At 40.3% G+C, this 12,576-nt stretch overlaps 1 protein-coding gene across 1 annotated transcript in view; it reads right to left on the reverse strand.

The window, feature by feature from the left end:
* The window catches only part of Phex (phosphate regulating endopeptidase X-linked), a 210,286-nt gene that overhangs the window by 135,078 nt on the left and 62,632 nt on the right, over window positions 1–12,576 (reverse strand). The window contains exons 9-10 of the mRNA XM_070040718.1: window positions 11,119–11,264; window positions 2,341–2,434 (exon numbers count right to left, since the gene is read on the reverse strand). Of these exons, the coding sequence (XP_069896819.1) occupies window positions 2,341–2,434; window positions 11,119–11,264 (240 nt within the window). The remainder of the gene's footprint in view (window positions 1–2,340; window positions 2,435–11,118; window positions 11,265–12,576) is intronic.

Below are 12,576 nucleotides of genomic sequence, written 5' to 3' on the forward strand. Positions count from 1 at the left end.
TCTGTCCTCATTAGGCCATTATAAGAAAACATTTACAAACAAGGATCTTCGAAAACAGGACTTGGAAGGTTCAAAGGTTTATTCTTGGAGAACGAAAGCAGAGGAATAAATATTGTTTAAGTCATTCATGAAAGGTTGAGAGAGCAGGCAGGGAATGAAGTGGTGGGAAGGGGGGGGGGCTCTGAGAAATATGGCTGGAAATGCCATGTTACAGCCATGACATTGGAGCAGGATGAAAGAGATAGATGTTTAAGTTCATCTCTTCTTTTTCTGCTTTCTGGGAACACGACCCATCTCGGGGGTAAGGGACAAATCTATTTTTAAAACCTCAAGAAAAAGAAATCCTTCGGCAATTCAATATTATATTTAGCACTTCATGCTCAAGAAATATCCCCTCATACCTAACCTCAAATTTTCACACACTATGTCTTACACCTCTCTCCCTCTCTCTCATTCTCTGCACAGTGGGGGTGGAAAGCAGCTGGGGAATCATCTTTTATGTGAGCCATAGGAGTTAAAAATACCCTCATACTGAAAGTACCTACTTGTTTTGTATCTTAACCATTTGATATGACCTAAATATATGTAGCTGTTTGATGCTATTCTCTCTAACATGATTTTACATTCCATGATTTCAAAGAGTCAGGCTACACACACACACACACACACACACACACACACACACACACACACACACACACACACACACACACACACACACACACACAGCACTGCTCTGCAAACATCATGGCCTACTAAGAATTTCTGTACTTACCAGCCTCCCTCATAACTAAAAAGTCAGCTTATAAGATTTGATATTCACTTCACTTTAAATGGATAGAAAGCCAGGCCACTGGTGGCTCATGTCTGTAATCCTAGCTACTCAGGAGGCTAAGATCTAAGGACTGCAGTTCAAAGCCATCCTAGGCAGGAAAGTTCTTGAGACTTATCTCCAATTAACCGCCAAAAAGCTGGCAGTGGAGTTGTGGCTCAATTGCTAGCCCTGAGCACAAAAAGCTTAGGGACAGCATCCAAGCCCCTGAGTTCAAGCCCAGTACAAGCATACAAAAAAGCCACAAGTCAAGGTGTGGCTTATGTGCCAGCCTTCAGCAAAGCAATCTAAGGAAAAAGCAAGACCCTGAGTTCAAGCCCTAGTAATATCATTAAAAAAATCAAGAGAAAATTAAAACTTTTTTAAATCACTAAATTTTTAAGTCCTTTAGAGATAGCAGATTTAGTCAGATACAAGCCTCATGAATACATATGAGGTAACATCTGTGTAAGCTGAGAGGCAGAAAGGGTAGGCTAGAAGGAAAGAATCAAGAGCCAGGAACAGAAGGAAAAGAAATTCCATTCAGGCCATCATTTGAAGGATGTATCCACAAAGAAACAAAATTGTGATAGGCCTCATAGCCTAGCAGAATTAGGATAGATTCAAGATTGAAGATCTAAGTTCAGGATAGAGCACTAGCTCCAAACTTAAAAGGAACCTTTATGCTATCTAATACATATATCATACACATGTTGAATATTCAGAATCCTACACTTCAAAACTTACAAAATCAATCACAAAACTTATTCCTCCGGTCAGAATGAAATCTTGTCCTTTTTAAAGGAAGGATCGCCCTCTCCCCATCCTCTGATAGCTATCTTTCTACTCTCTGTTTTTGTAAAATCAGCTTTTTTAGATTCTACATATATCTGACCATAGTTGATGATAATTGCATTACACAATTTATATTTGCTAAAATAGAGTTTTAACATTCTCAGCACAAGAAAATGGTACATTAGTGAGGTAGTATTGAATCTCTCCATAAGATATGTGTGTGTGTGTGTGAGTGTGTGTGTATCCAAACATTTCATTGGAGATATGTGTGTATATGTGTGTGTGTCCAAATATCACATTAGATGCCCTTAAACATATACAACTGTCAAACTTAGTATTTGTCAATGAAAAATTAAAGAAGCATACTGTAACTTCTTTTTAAAAGGTATTATAAAGGAATGTTAAAGCTGTAATTATAGTGACCTCTGTTAAAAAAAATGGGAGAAAATGGAAATAAGTTGACAACAGGAGAAGAGTTTAAAACCAATGCCATGATCCTTAGTATTGACCTAAATTTCACTATATAGCCCCAAAGTAGAGTTTGAGGGTAGTTTCACTATATATCAACTATACCTGGATTAAAAGAAATAAAGAAAAAATAAATGAAAGTAGTATTTGGGCTGCAAACTACCTGTGTTTCATGCCTAAAGATGATTTATATTAGATTACTTAATATGCAGACTGTTTAGCATGTAAAATTATCTAGTGATGTAACATTATACTCTCAAACTTACCCGTGAGAATTCCAACCATCTATATTGAAAGCGCCTGCTAAGGTTTGGAATTCTGGAATAAACCATTCTCCACACCAAATAGTTGGCAATGGTCCTGTGAACAGAGGGAGAAGCACATTTATTGTATTTTAGGTCAATAGCTGATACTCTGCAGAACACCTTCAGAACTGTTGGCAAAGTTCCATAGAGAGTCCGCTTATTCATACAAAAATGCAGGACTCTCTGCTTGAAGAATCACCTCAGATGATACAATGTCAATAAGTACAACCAAAATCGACTTGTTTTTCACTACCTACTACAACTAGATGAAACAGAGATTACGGCCTCAGACCTAAGTGCAAGCATCTTGCTTTCCCTCTCAACAAAGAGTCTGCTATTGGCTCACCTTCCATGTCTGCAAATGCAAATGCCTTCCAAAGATAGATGACCGGATGCAATGGTTCTATGATATTTGCCTTCCAAAACTAAAAGTATTAACTAATATTACTCTTGTAGATTTACACCTTGATCGATCCTTATTAAATAAGTCAGCTCAGGCAAAGTACTCAAGCTCTCTGATTTGTCTTTCCTCATAATGCAATAGGTTATTGTGAGGTTAAAATAAATAACAAAAGGCTGACAAAGATTACAATTCCTAAGTTGTTGTGGTTATTTACTTCTAAGCATGAAAACAATGTCATAGGCTCCTGCAATTTCCATGGTACATATTTCCCAAAATCTGTTACATGTTAAATGTTGCCTTTTTTCTATAAGAGAAAGATGCTCTGGCCTCTGAAAGATGTGTGATCTGAGTTAATTTCTAACTCAATAGTGATGATGGGTTTTTAATGAGCCATCCCTCCCAGCTGGGCCATTACTATGGCGCCTAATCACACACATTCCTAAGGTAGCTCTTGGGTCAACCAGAAATGGGATAACAGTGTGACATGATGATGCTAACTAAGCAGCCCATCAATAGCGAGCCACACTCGCATTTGCATGGCAATCTACTACAGTAGACATAGACTCCAATGAGAAAAAATATACTTCAGTGTAGATACCAAGATATGGATGTTTATCTCAATTTATATAATTTATATTAATACACTAGGATTAATTTTTGAAACAAAGTCTCATGATTGGACTAGTTTGGCCTCAAACATAGGATTCTCTTGCCTCCACCTCCCAAGTGCTGAGATTATAGATGTGTCTGTGCCCTACCAGACCGATCTCTACCAGACCGATCTCTGAGGATATTGTGTGTACGTGCATCTCTCTCTCTCTCTCTCTCTCTCTCTCTCTCTCTCTCTCTCTCTCTCTCTCTCTCTCTCTCTCTCTCTCTCTCTCTCTCTCTCTCTCTCTCTCTCTGGGCTGGCAGTAGGGCTTGAACTCAGGGCTTCTAGCTCTTGCTTGGCTCTTTCACTCATGACTGGCACTCTACCACTTGAGTTAGGCCTCCTCTTTCAGCTTTTCTCTAGTTCATTGGCAATGAGTGCCTCAGACTTGTCTGCTCATTTCAGCTTCAAATCATGATTCTCAGATCTCAGCCTCCTACGTAGCCAGGATTATACCTATGAGGATTATACCTCATACCTATAAGCCATTGGATTCCAGCTCCCGGGAATATTTTTTAATAAATACAGGAATGGAAATTTTATGATGAAATAACTATTTTTCAAATGTCATGAATTAATCTTTCAAATAATATTAAGATACATTATCCACATAGGGTTAGGTTAAGATGTAAATCAGTATTTCATATAATATTGCTATTTAAAAAATATCTGATATAGCCTTAGATCTGGTTAAGTCATCATTGTTTTTCCCTTGTCATCTGGCTAACTATGATGTGTGGGAGGAAAGAGTCACTACTGTCATTTCCTTGCCATTCACTTGCACTTACATCATTAGGAAGAGCTTCATTTCATATTTCCCTCCAAGAAATCTTAAGCCACCTGTCCATGTTATGAGAATTAAATTAAACTAGATAATAAAATCCATAAATCTAGTCATACTGGCAAATAGCTTCTTTTGAATATATCAAATGAAAACCAACTAATGACCATGACAAGCACCCCCCTCATGTGTGCCATTAGGACCTAATGGGGGTCTATGGCCATCCCTACTTCTGAATAAGACATCTTCACTGAGCACTTACTATTCCTGGTACCAGGATCTATAAGGAATATAAATACATGAACATCCTATGTCTATAGTTAAAGAACTAAAGATTTTGGCTTGTTATTATAAATGTAATTATTTACTAGAAGAAGAGACTATAAGTAGATAAGAGACCCTTCTTTCATTGGCACCCAGATATATACCAAGGGTTCTAGGTGCTAGGAAGATAGAGAGGTGAGAAAGATAGACTGTGATCTCCTAAAGCTTTTAACAGAGTAAGGAAGATGATCTGAGCACATAAATAATTGAGGCTTACAACCATTAAGTAAACTCATCCTATCATCAAGAGGTCTTTAACCAGTACAATCATCTGGGAAGTTTTTTGGTTGGTTGGTTAGTTGGATGGTTGGTTGGCTTTTCAGTCCTAGGACTTCATCTCGGGGCTTGAGCACTGTCCCTAAGCTCCTTTCGTTGAAGGCTAGCACTCTACCACTTGAGCCACAATACCACTTCCAGCTTTTTCTCATTGGTTTCTTGGAGATAAGAGTCTCATGGACTTTCCTGCCCAGGCTGGCTTTGAAGTGCAATCCTCAGATCTCATCTTCTTGAGTAGCTAGGATTATAGGTGTGAGCCACCAGTGCCCAGCTCTAGGGAGGTTTTTTTTTTTTTAGAGTCCAGAGGCCCAGGCTATCTTAGACCTATTAAATCCCATTCTCAAGTGCAGGACCTAGCACAAATACTGCTTTAACTAACGATATCCGCACTAAGCTCCATGTATAGCCAACTCAGAGAATCAATGTAATAAACATGGAAGCCAGAGCAGAGCTTTGCCCTACACCACAGAGTGATGAGTGCCAATTTAGAACACAGCTATAATTTCTTAACCATCCATAAGGACCATAAAAACACTCCAACAAAAGTGATTCACAGAAATCTGTGGGCACCGGAAGAAAACAGTGAGGTCTTCCTGGCTAAGGAATGACTAAGATGATGGTGTGACAGGAAGATCTCTGAGATCTGGAAGACAATGGCACTGATGACTTGTTCCAGTGTGTTACAAATATGCTGACAGATTGTGCTGGAGCACAGCTAAGGAGTGCTAATATCACCACACCAGGAACGGAGATGACCATAATGACTGAATCACTGCCACCTAATGCTAAGATACATAAAAAAAACTCAAACAAACAAAATTCAGACTCAGCAACAGTCCTTGAAAATAACACATAATAGCTTTTTTTCCCCCAAAAAAAGCATTTTCAGCAGTATGGTAATTTCCCCAAGTAGCAATAAATAAAGTAGAGAAAACCAAAGCATCTGAGAAGAGAGCCCACCACTGAGAAAGCAATATGAAATCCTTCTGTAAAACCTGTGACTTGGAATATATGGGGTTTTCTCAAGAAACTTTTGGGACCTTGTCTTCTCTATTAGCTTACATTCTCTATTAGTTTACATGTACATTACATTTACCAGATCATAATATATCTTTTTTTTCTTGTGCTGGTCCTAGGGTTTTAACTCAGAGCTTGGGTAGCATCCCTGTGGGGTTTGGGTTTTTTTGCCAGTACTGGAACTTGAACTCAGGACCTGAGCATTGTCCTTGAGCTTCTTTTTGCTCAAGGCTAGCACTCTACCACTTGAGCCACAGCACCACTTCCGGCTTTTTCTGTTTATGTGGTAGTGGTACAAACCCAGGGTACAACCCTGGGTATAAACCCAGGGCTTCATGCCTGCTAGGCAAACACTCTACCACTAAGCCACATTCCTAGCCTTTCCCTGAGCTTTTTTATTGAAGGCTAGCACTCTACCATTTGAGCCACACCTCTAATTCTAGATTTTTGATGGTTAATTGAAGATAAAGAGTCATGGACTTTCTTGTCTGAGCTTGCTGAGAAAAAAAATTGTGATCCTCACATTACATCCTGCTGGGTAACTAGGATTATAGACATGAATGAGCCACTGGTTTCTGGTATAAAATACTTTCTTTGACCTTTATCACAGGATAGTAGATGGTTATTACATAATCCCATTTTCAGATGGAACAAACAGAGATCAGAAGACTAGCAAGGAAGATTTTCAATCCAGTAGTAACATTGAAGTCTTCAGATTCAAAGTCAGTTTTACTCCTCCCAATCATACAATGACAAATGGGTCCAAGAGGTTCTTCTCAAATGGTCTCAAAACCTAACGGCTCTTTCTAAATCATACAGGCTGCCAGAACAATCTGTTCTCAAAATGTGTCCCTGACCCAGCAGCTTCAACACCACCTAAAAACTTAGTAGAAACTTGCTGTTTTCCTCCTCATACCTACTAAATTAGAAATTGTGGAAATGGGGCTCAACATCCTAAGGTTTAGCAAGCTCTCCATGGGATTCTGATACTGTCCAGAGCTGTGCAAAATAGGAACATATACAGCTGCTACAAAAATCAAAGATAACCAGTTATCTTAATGGAGGGTAACATCATTGTGTTGTGTGAAGGATTTTTACCAGCAGATTCTAGGTTTGACAGACACACCCACAGGAGACTTGGGTGGCATTCCTCCAGAGAGGAGGGCAGAGGATGCTGAGAACAATATATTGAATTTGTATACACATCCTCAGCCTGTTATAGTCCCTTAGCTCTCTAGCCTTCTGCCTCAAAGGGAACATCTGGATTCATGTTCTTCCTACCACATGAGATGTTCAGTCATCCCTTTTCCCCTCTCCAGGATCTGGAAAAGTGCTACTTTGGGGTTCTGTCCATATGTCACTTCCTTGACGGTGGTGATAAGGCATCTGGTTAACTTCTAGACAATTTCAAGTGTCTACTGTGTGGGAAGCACTGAGTTGGACCTTGGAGTTACAAAAGCAGTTACAAAAGGGCCCTTTGTATCCTGGAAGAATTGAAAGAAGAGTGGTCATTTCAGGAAAGGAAGTGAGTGCTTTTCTTTTCTTTTCTTTTCTCTTTTGGTTGGTCACAGGGATTGAAATCAGGGCCTGTACACTAGCCCTGAGCGCTCAAGGCCAGTGCTCTACCAGTTTGTGCCACAGCTCCCATTCTGGTATTCTGTTGGTTAATTGGAGATAAGGCTCTCAAACTTTGCTGCCTAGGCTGGCTTTGAACCGTGATCCTCAGATCTCAGCCTCCTGAGTAGCTAGGATTACAGGTGTGTGCCACCAGCGCCCAGTAGAAGGGAGTTCATTGAAAGAAGCATATCCATGGAAAGTTCAACTCCTTTTTCTCCAGGTACACAGCTATACTCTACTTCCCAGCCTCCCCTACAGTTAGTAGTCACATAATGGAAGGATCCTGAGCTCCTAAGTCACTGCTTGGAAGAAATCTGCCTTATAGTAACACCAGGGTCGGACTGTTCCATGAGCAGAGGTACACTTTTTATTGTGCAAGCTCATGAGACTATAGGCACTTGTTATAGCAAGGGGCATATATTGACTAATAAAATAACTATGAGGACCCTTAATTAGTCTTATAAGACTGCATGAATGATGACTAAAGGATCAACAAAGATTGGAAGTACAGTTCAGTCATGGAGTATATTCAGCACATCAAGGCCCTGGATTCTGCCACCAGCAATGAAGGGAGAGAGGGAAGGAGGGAGGGAAAGAGGAAAGGGAGGGGAAGGAATGTGATATACAAAGTGTTGTGAAGTTTTTCAAGACACAGTGTATTGAAATCTCATAGAACAATACAGAATTCGGCCAGGTGCTAGTGGCTCACACCTGTAATCCTAGCTATTCAGGAGGCTGAGATCTGAGGATCATGGTTCAAAGCCAGCCTAGTCAGGAAAGCCCATGAGATTCTTACCTACAATTAACCACCGAAAAGCCAGAAGTAGAACTATGGCCCAAGTAGTAGAGCACCAGCCTTGAGCAAAAAAGATCAAGGATAACACCCAAACCCTGACTTCAAGCCCCAAGACACAAAAAAATAATAATAAATAAAATAAAATACTGTACAGGATTATCATTAGGCTGTCTGTATAAGATATATGTGAAAAATTATTGAGTTCTGAGTTGGGACTTGAGTCCAATCCCCACAATATCTCACTGTGTATATGTGAATATACCCCAAACAGAAAATTATATCTGAAACCCAAAATGGTTCTAGACCTAAGTACTTCAGAAAAAGGATACTCATCCTATATTTCAGAGCTAGGAATGCTCACAAAATAGATTTATAAAGCTGTTACCCCAATCTCTCCACCTCCATCCCCAGAAAGCTAATCTTAAATCTTTTTCAGGAGAATATTTAAAATCCAGGTTCCTATATGATCAAGGAAAGAGAATAACAATAAATAAAATCCATATTCCCAGGACTCTCCCAGTTCTATTTATCAGACTATATGGAGGAGGCCCTTGGAATGTGTTTCAATGAGGGCTCAGGGAGATGTATTGCCATCACAGGCCCAAGGAGCTTACTTGTGCACTTTCTCCTGTTAGAGTTGATTTCCATCTAGAAAAGCTTCAAAGAAACATTGAAATTGAAAACCAAATCTAGCTGCGCACTGGTGGCTCATGCCTATAATCCTAGCTACTCTGGAGGCTGAGATCTGAGGCTGATGGTTTGATGCCAAACTGGACAGGAAAGTCCATGAGATTCTTATCTCCAATAAACCACCAGAAACCTGGCAGTGGCAGTATGCTCAAAGTGGTAAAGTGCTATCCTTGTGCAGAAGAGCTCAGAGACAGCACCGAGGCCCTGAGTTCAGACCCCATGTCAGACAAAAGAGAAAATAAAGTCTGTTTCTTTTTCCCTTGTCTGAACATAAATTATTTTCATCATCAGATGTTTTAAAAGCAGAAGTACAGGATATTGGTGGCTCATATCTGCAATTCTTGCTACTCAGGCAGCTGAGATCTGAGCGGTCATAGTTTGCAGCCAACCCAGGTACAAAAGTCCATAAGAGGGGCTGGGAAGGTGGCTCAGTGGTAGAGTACTTGCCTTGCATACATGAGGCTTTGGGTTTGATTACTCAGCATCACATAAGCAGAAAAAACCAGAAGTGGTGCTGTGGCTCAAGTGGTAGAGCACTAGCCTTGAGCTGAAGAGCTGAGGGACAGCGCCCAGGCCCAGAGTTCAGGCCCCACAACCAACAAAAAGAAAGAAAGAAAGGAAAGCCCAGGAACATGGATGAACTCAAAAGTCCACAAGATTCCATCTCCAACTAACTGGCAAAAACTTGAACTGCAGGTATGGCTCAAGTGGTAAATTGCCAGCCATAAGTAAAGAGGTTGAGCAAAGCATGAGTCTCTGAATTCAAACCCAGGACAAAAAAAGAAAAGAAAAAGAAAAAGCAGCAAGTCTTTAGGGGAACCAAGCACTTAGTGGTAGAGGGAGGGGAATCAGATGTTACATTTTAATTCTAGGACTTTTCTAAGTTTTTCTGTCATAAAACTTCTAGTAAGATAACTAGAGTCTAAATAAGAATATGTAAATTTTTAATCACAGTCTCATAATTAGATTAGTTATTTGGAGGGGCGGGGATGTAAACTTATTTACATTTCTGTGGTTGTTTTCTGTAGTCAAATCTGAATAGCTAAATAAACATGTCAATGTATTTTTCCTGGGCATGTTTAGCATTTTTTTTTCCTTTGTGGTACTGAACTAGCAAAACTACTAAAACATTCTTTGAAATAAACAAAAGCTGGCAGTGTAATTTTTCTGTAGCTCTCAAAATGGTCTTATGTCTTCTCAGCCTAGGTACTTTGGTTTATTGCCAAAAAGTGATTTTCTAACTAAAAAGAAACCAGAGGAAAAACAGCAAAAGACCAAGAATGAACTGGAAAAAAAAATAGGAGTTCCTAAAGATATCCCAAGAAATAACATTGTTACATAACTAGTCTCAAAATTAATAAACAATTTAGGGTCTTGGAGAGAACAGTATAGACAAAGACCAGAAACAAGGGGTAAAAACTTTGTGCATTTGGTGTTGTCACACCAAAGAAATTATACCAGATGATGGTTTGGCCAATTTGTTAGAAGGCACTTTGATTTTTCCTGTGACTTGTAATTTTGTTTAAAAGCAATTTTCAGCCAGGCACTGGTGGTTAATGCCTGTAATTCTATCTACTCAGGAAGCTGAGTGGGGATCACAGTTCAAAGTCAGCCTGGGCAGGAAAGTGTATAAGATTCTTATCTCCAGTTAATCACACACCAAAAAAGCCAGAAATGGAGTTGTAGCTCAAGTGGTAGAGCACTAGCCATGAGCACAAAAACTCAGGGACAGTATCCCAGCCCTGAGTTTAAGACCTAGACTGGCAAAAAAAAAAATCAGTTCTCAGGCTCAGCACAGTGGTACATACCTATGGTCCCAGCTACATTGGAGGCAATGGTAAGAAAATCACTAAGGCCAGACAGGCAAAAAGCTCAAGGCTCTATCTAAAAACAAACTAGGAAGTGGCACTGTGGCTCAAGTGGTAGAGCGCTCACCTTGAGGTGAATAGCTGAGTGACGAGGCCCAGAGTTCAAGCCCCATGACTGACCAAAAAAAAGAAAGAAAGAAAGAAACCTAACATAAAAATGGCTGGTTAGCATGGTTCAATGGTATAGCCCCTGTCTAGCAAGTTCAAGGCTCTAAGTTCAAATCCCAATTCTATCTACTCCCCAACAAAGCAATATCCAAAGGACATGAGAAGAGCAAACAATAGCCACAGTAAAATGTACATGAAAATTCTTACTTCTTCCTTTCAGAGCCTAATATTCTAAATAAATCTTTGAAGTATTGTGGGACGCGGACCACCACATTCTCTGAGGGCCCAATGTCTTTCAGGTGAGGATACAATCTGACGTCAATGACCTTCTTGATGTAGCCCAGCCAGTCAAACTAAAAGGAGAGAAAATAAAACAGTGAAGACCTTTATTAGACAAAAAAGAAAAAGAAAAGCAACAGAGCAGGCTGAGCAAAATCCATTCTTATTGTTTCACCCAAATAGTGGAAGACATAACTGCCCATCATTTACTTTATCCAGGAAAAAAAAAATCTGATCATTGCTACTCTGACCTGAAGCCTTAATCACAGGTGAAGCCTACAGTCTTTACCATGAAAATATAAACAGTAAGCCTGCTCACAAGGCAATACACACCAGGTTCCTTTTGATGCTCCACCCATCCCCCCCATTTGAATTCCCCTCCTCCATCCTCCCTCCATCTTCCTCTCTGGGCTCCATGGTTGCATCCTCCCACCATCCCCTCAAGTCTTGCTCTGTCCACATTCTCCCTCCCTCTATGCTGTAGTCTCCCTCACTCCTGTACACCCACAAGTACAGGTGCATCTCCTCCTTGGCACAGCCCTTCTTAACTCAGGAGGAAATGAGCAGGAACAGAAAGGAACACACCTCCATTCTTCAAAGCACTGCTTGGTGTTTCAGATTGGCTATGCTAAAAGCCACTTCCCAGCCTTTTCTCCCTTGTCTGCCTTCACTGCTGACATGGACAACCAGCTACTTATGTGCCCAGTGCCTAACCCTTCCTGCTGTCATTAGGCATGGCCACGTGACCCCACTCCACTCAGTGACAAAGGAAAGGGAGCCATGCAGGGATATTCCAGAGCATCTGTCTTCCTTCTTCCTGTCCTGGTTGCAGATGTAATGGATGGAGCTATGGTAGTCACTATGCAATATTAGTATTTAAACATACAAGCCAAAAGCCAGTACATTAAGGAGAGTGCATTACATTGCAACTGAATCAACTATCAGTTGCGCCCAAACTTACATTGCTAAAAAAAAATGTATCTTAAGTTTTTAAGCTACTATTGCTATGATTTTTATGTGGCTTCTAACATAAGGGATCTGGATACATACACAATGGATATTTGTGTGTGTGTGTGTGTGTGTGTGTGTGTGTGTGTGTGTGTGTGTGTGTGTGTGTGTGTGTGTGAGAGAGAGAGAGAGACTTCTAGGGCTTGAACTTAATGCCTGTGGGCTGTCCCTAAGTTTTTTTGCTCAGCTTTAGCCACACCTCCATTTCCAGCTTAATTGGTGATTAACTGGAGATAAAAGTCTCTCACACTTTCCTGCCCCAGCTGGCTTTGAATCTCAATTCTCAGATCTCAGCCTCCTGACTAGCTAGGATTACAGGTGTGAGCCACTGGCGCCTGACAACACAAGGGATATTTTATGTGATAGTTGACAAAGATC

The sequence above is a fragment of the Dipodomys merriami genome, unplaced genomic scaffold (genome assembly GCF_024711535.1).
Source record: "Dipodomys merriami isolate MVZ:Mamm:240054 unplaced genomic scaffold, mDipMer1.0.p SCAF_3, whole genome shotgun sequence".
Taxonomy (NCBI): Eukaryota; Metazoa; Chordata; class Mammalia; order Rodentia; family Heteromyidae; genus Dipodomys; species Dipodomys merriami.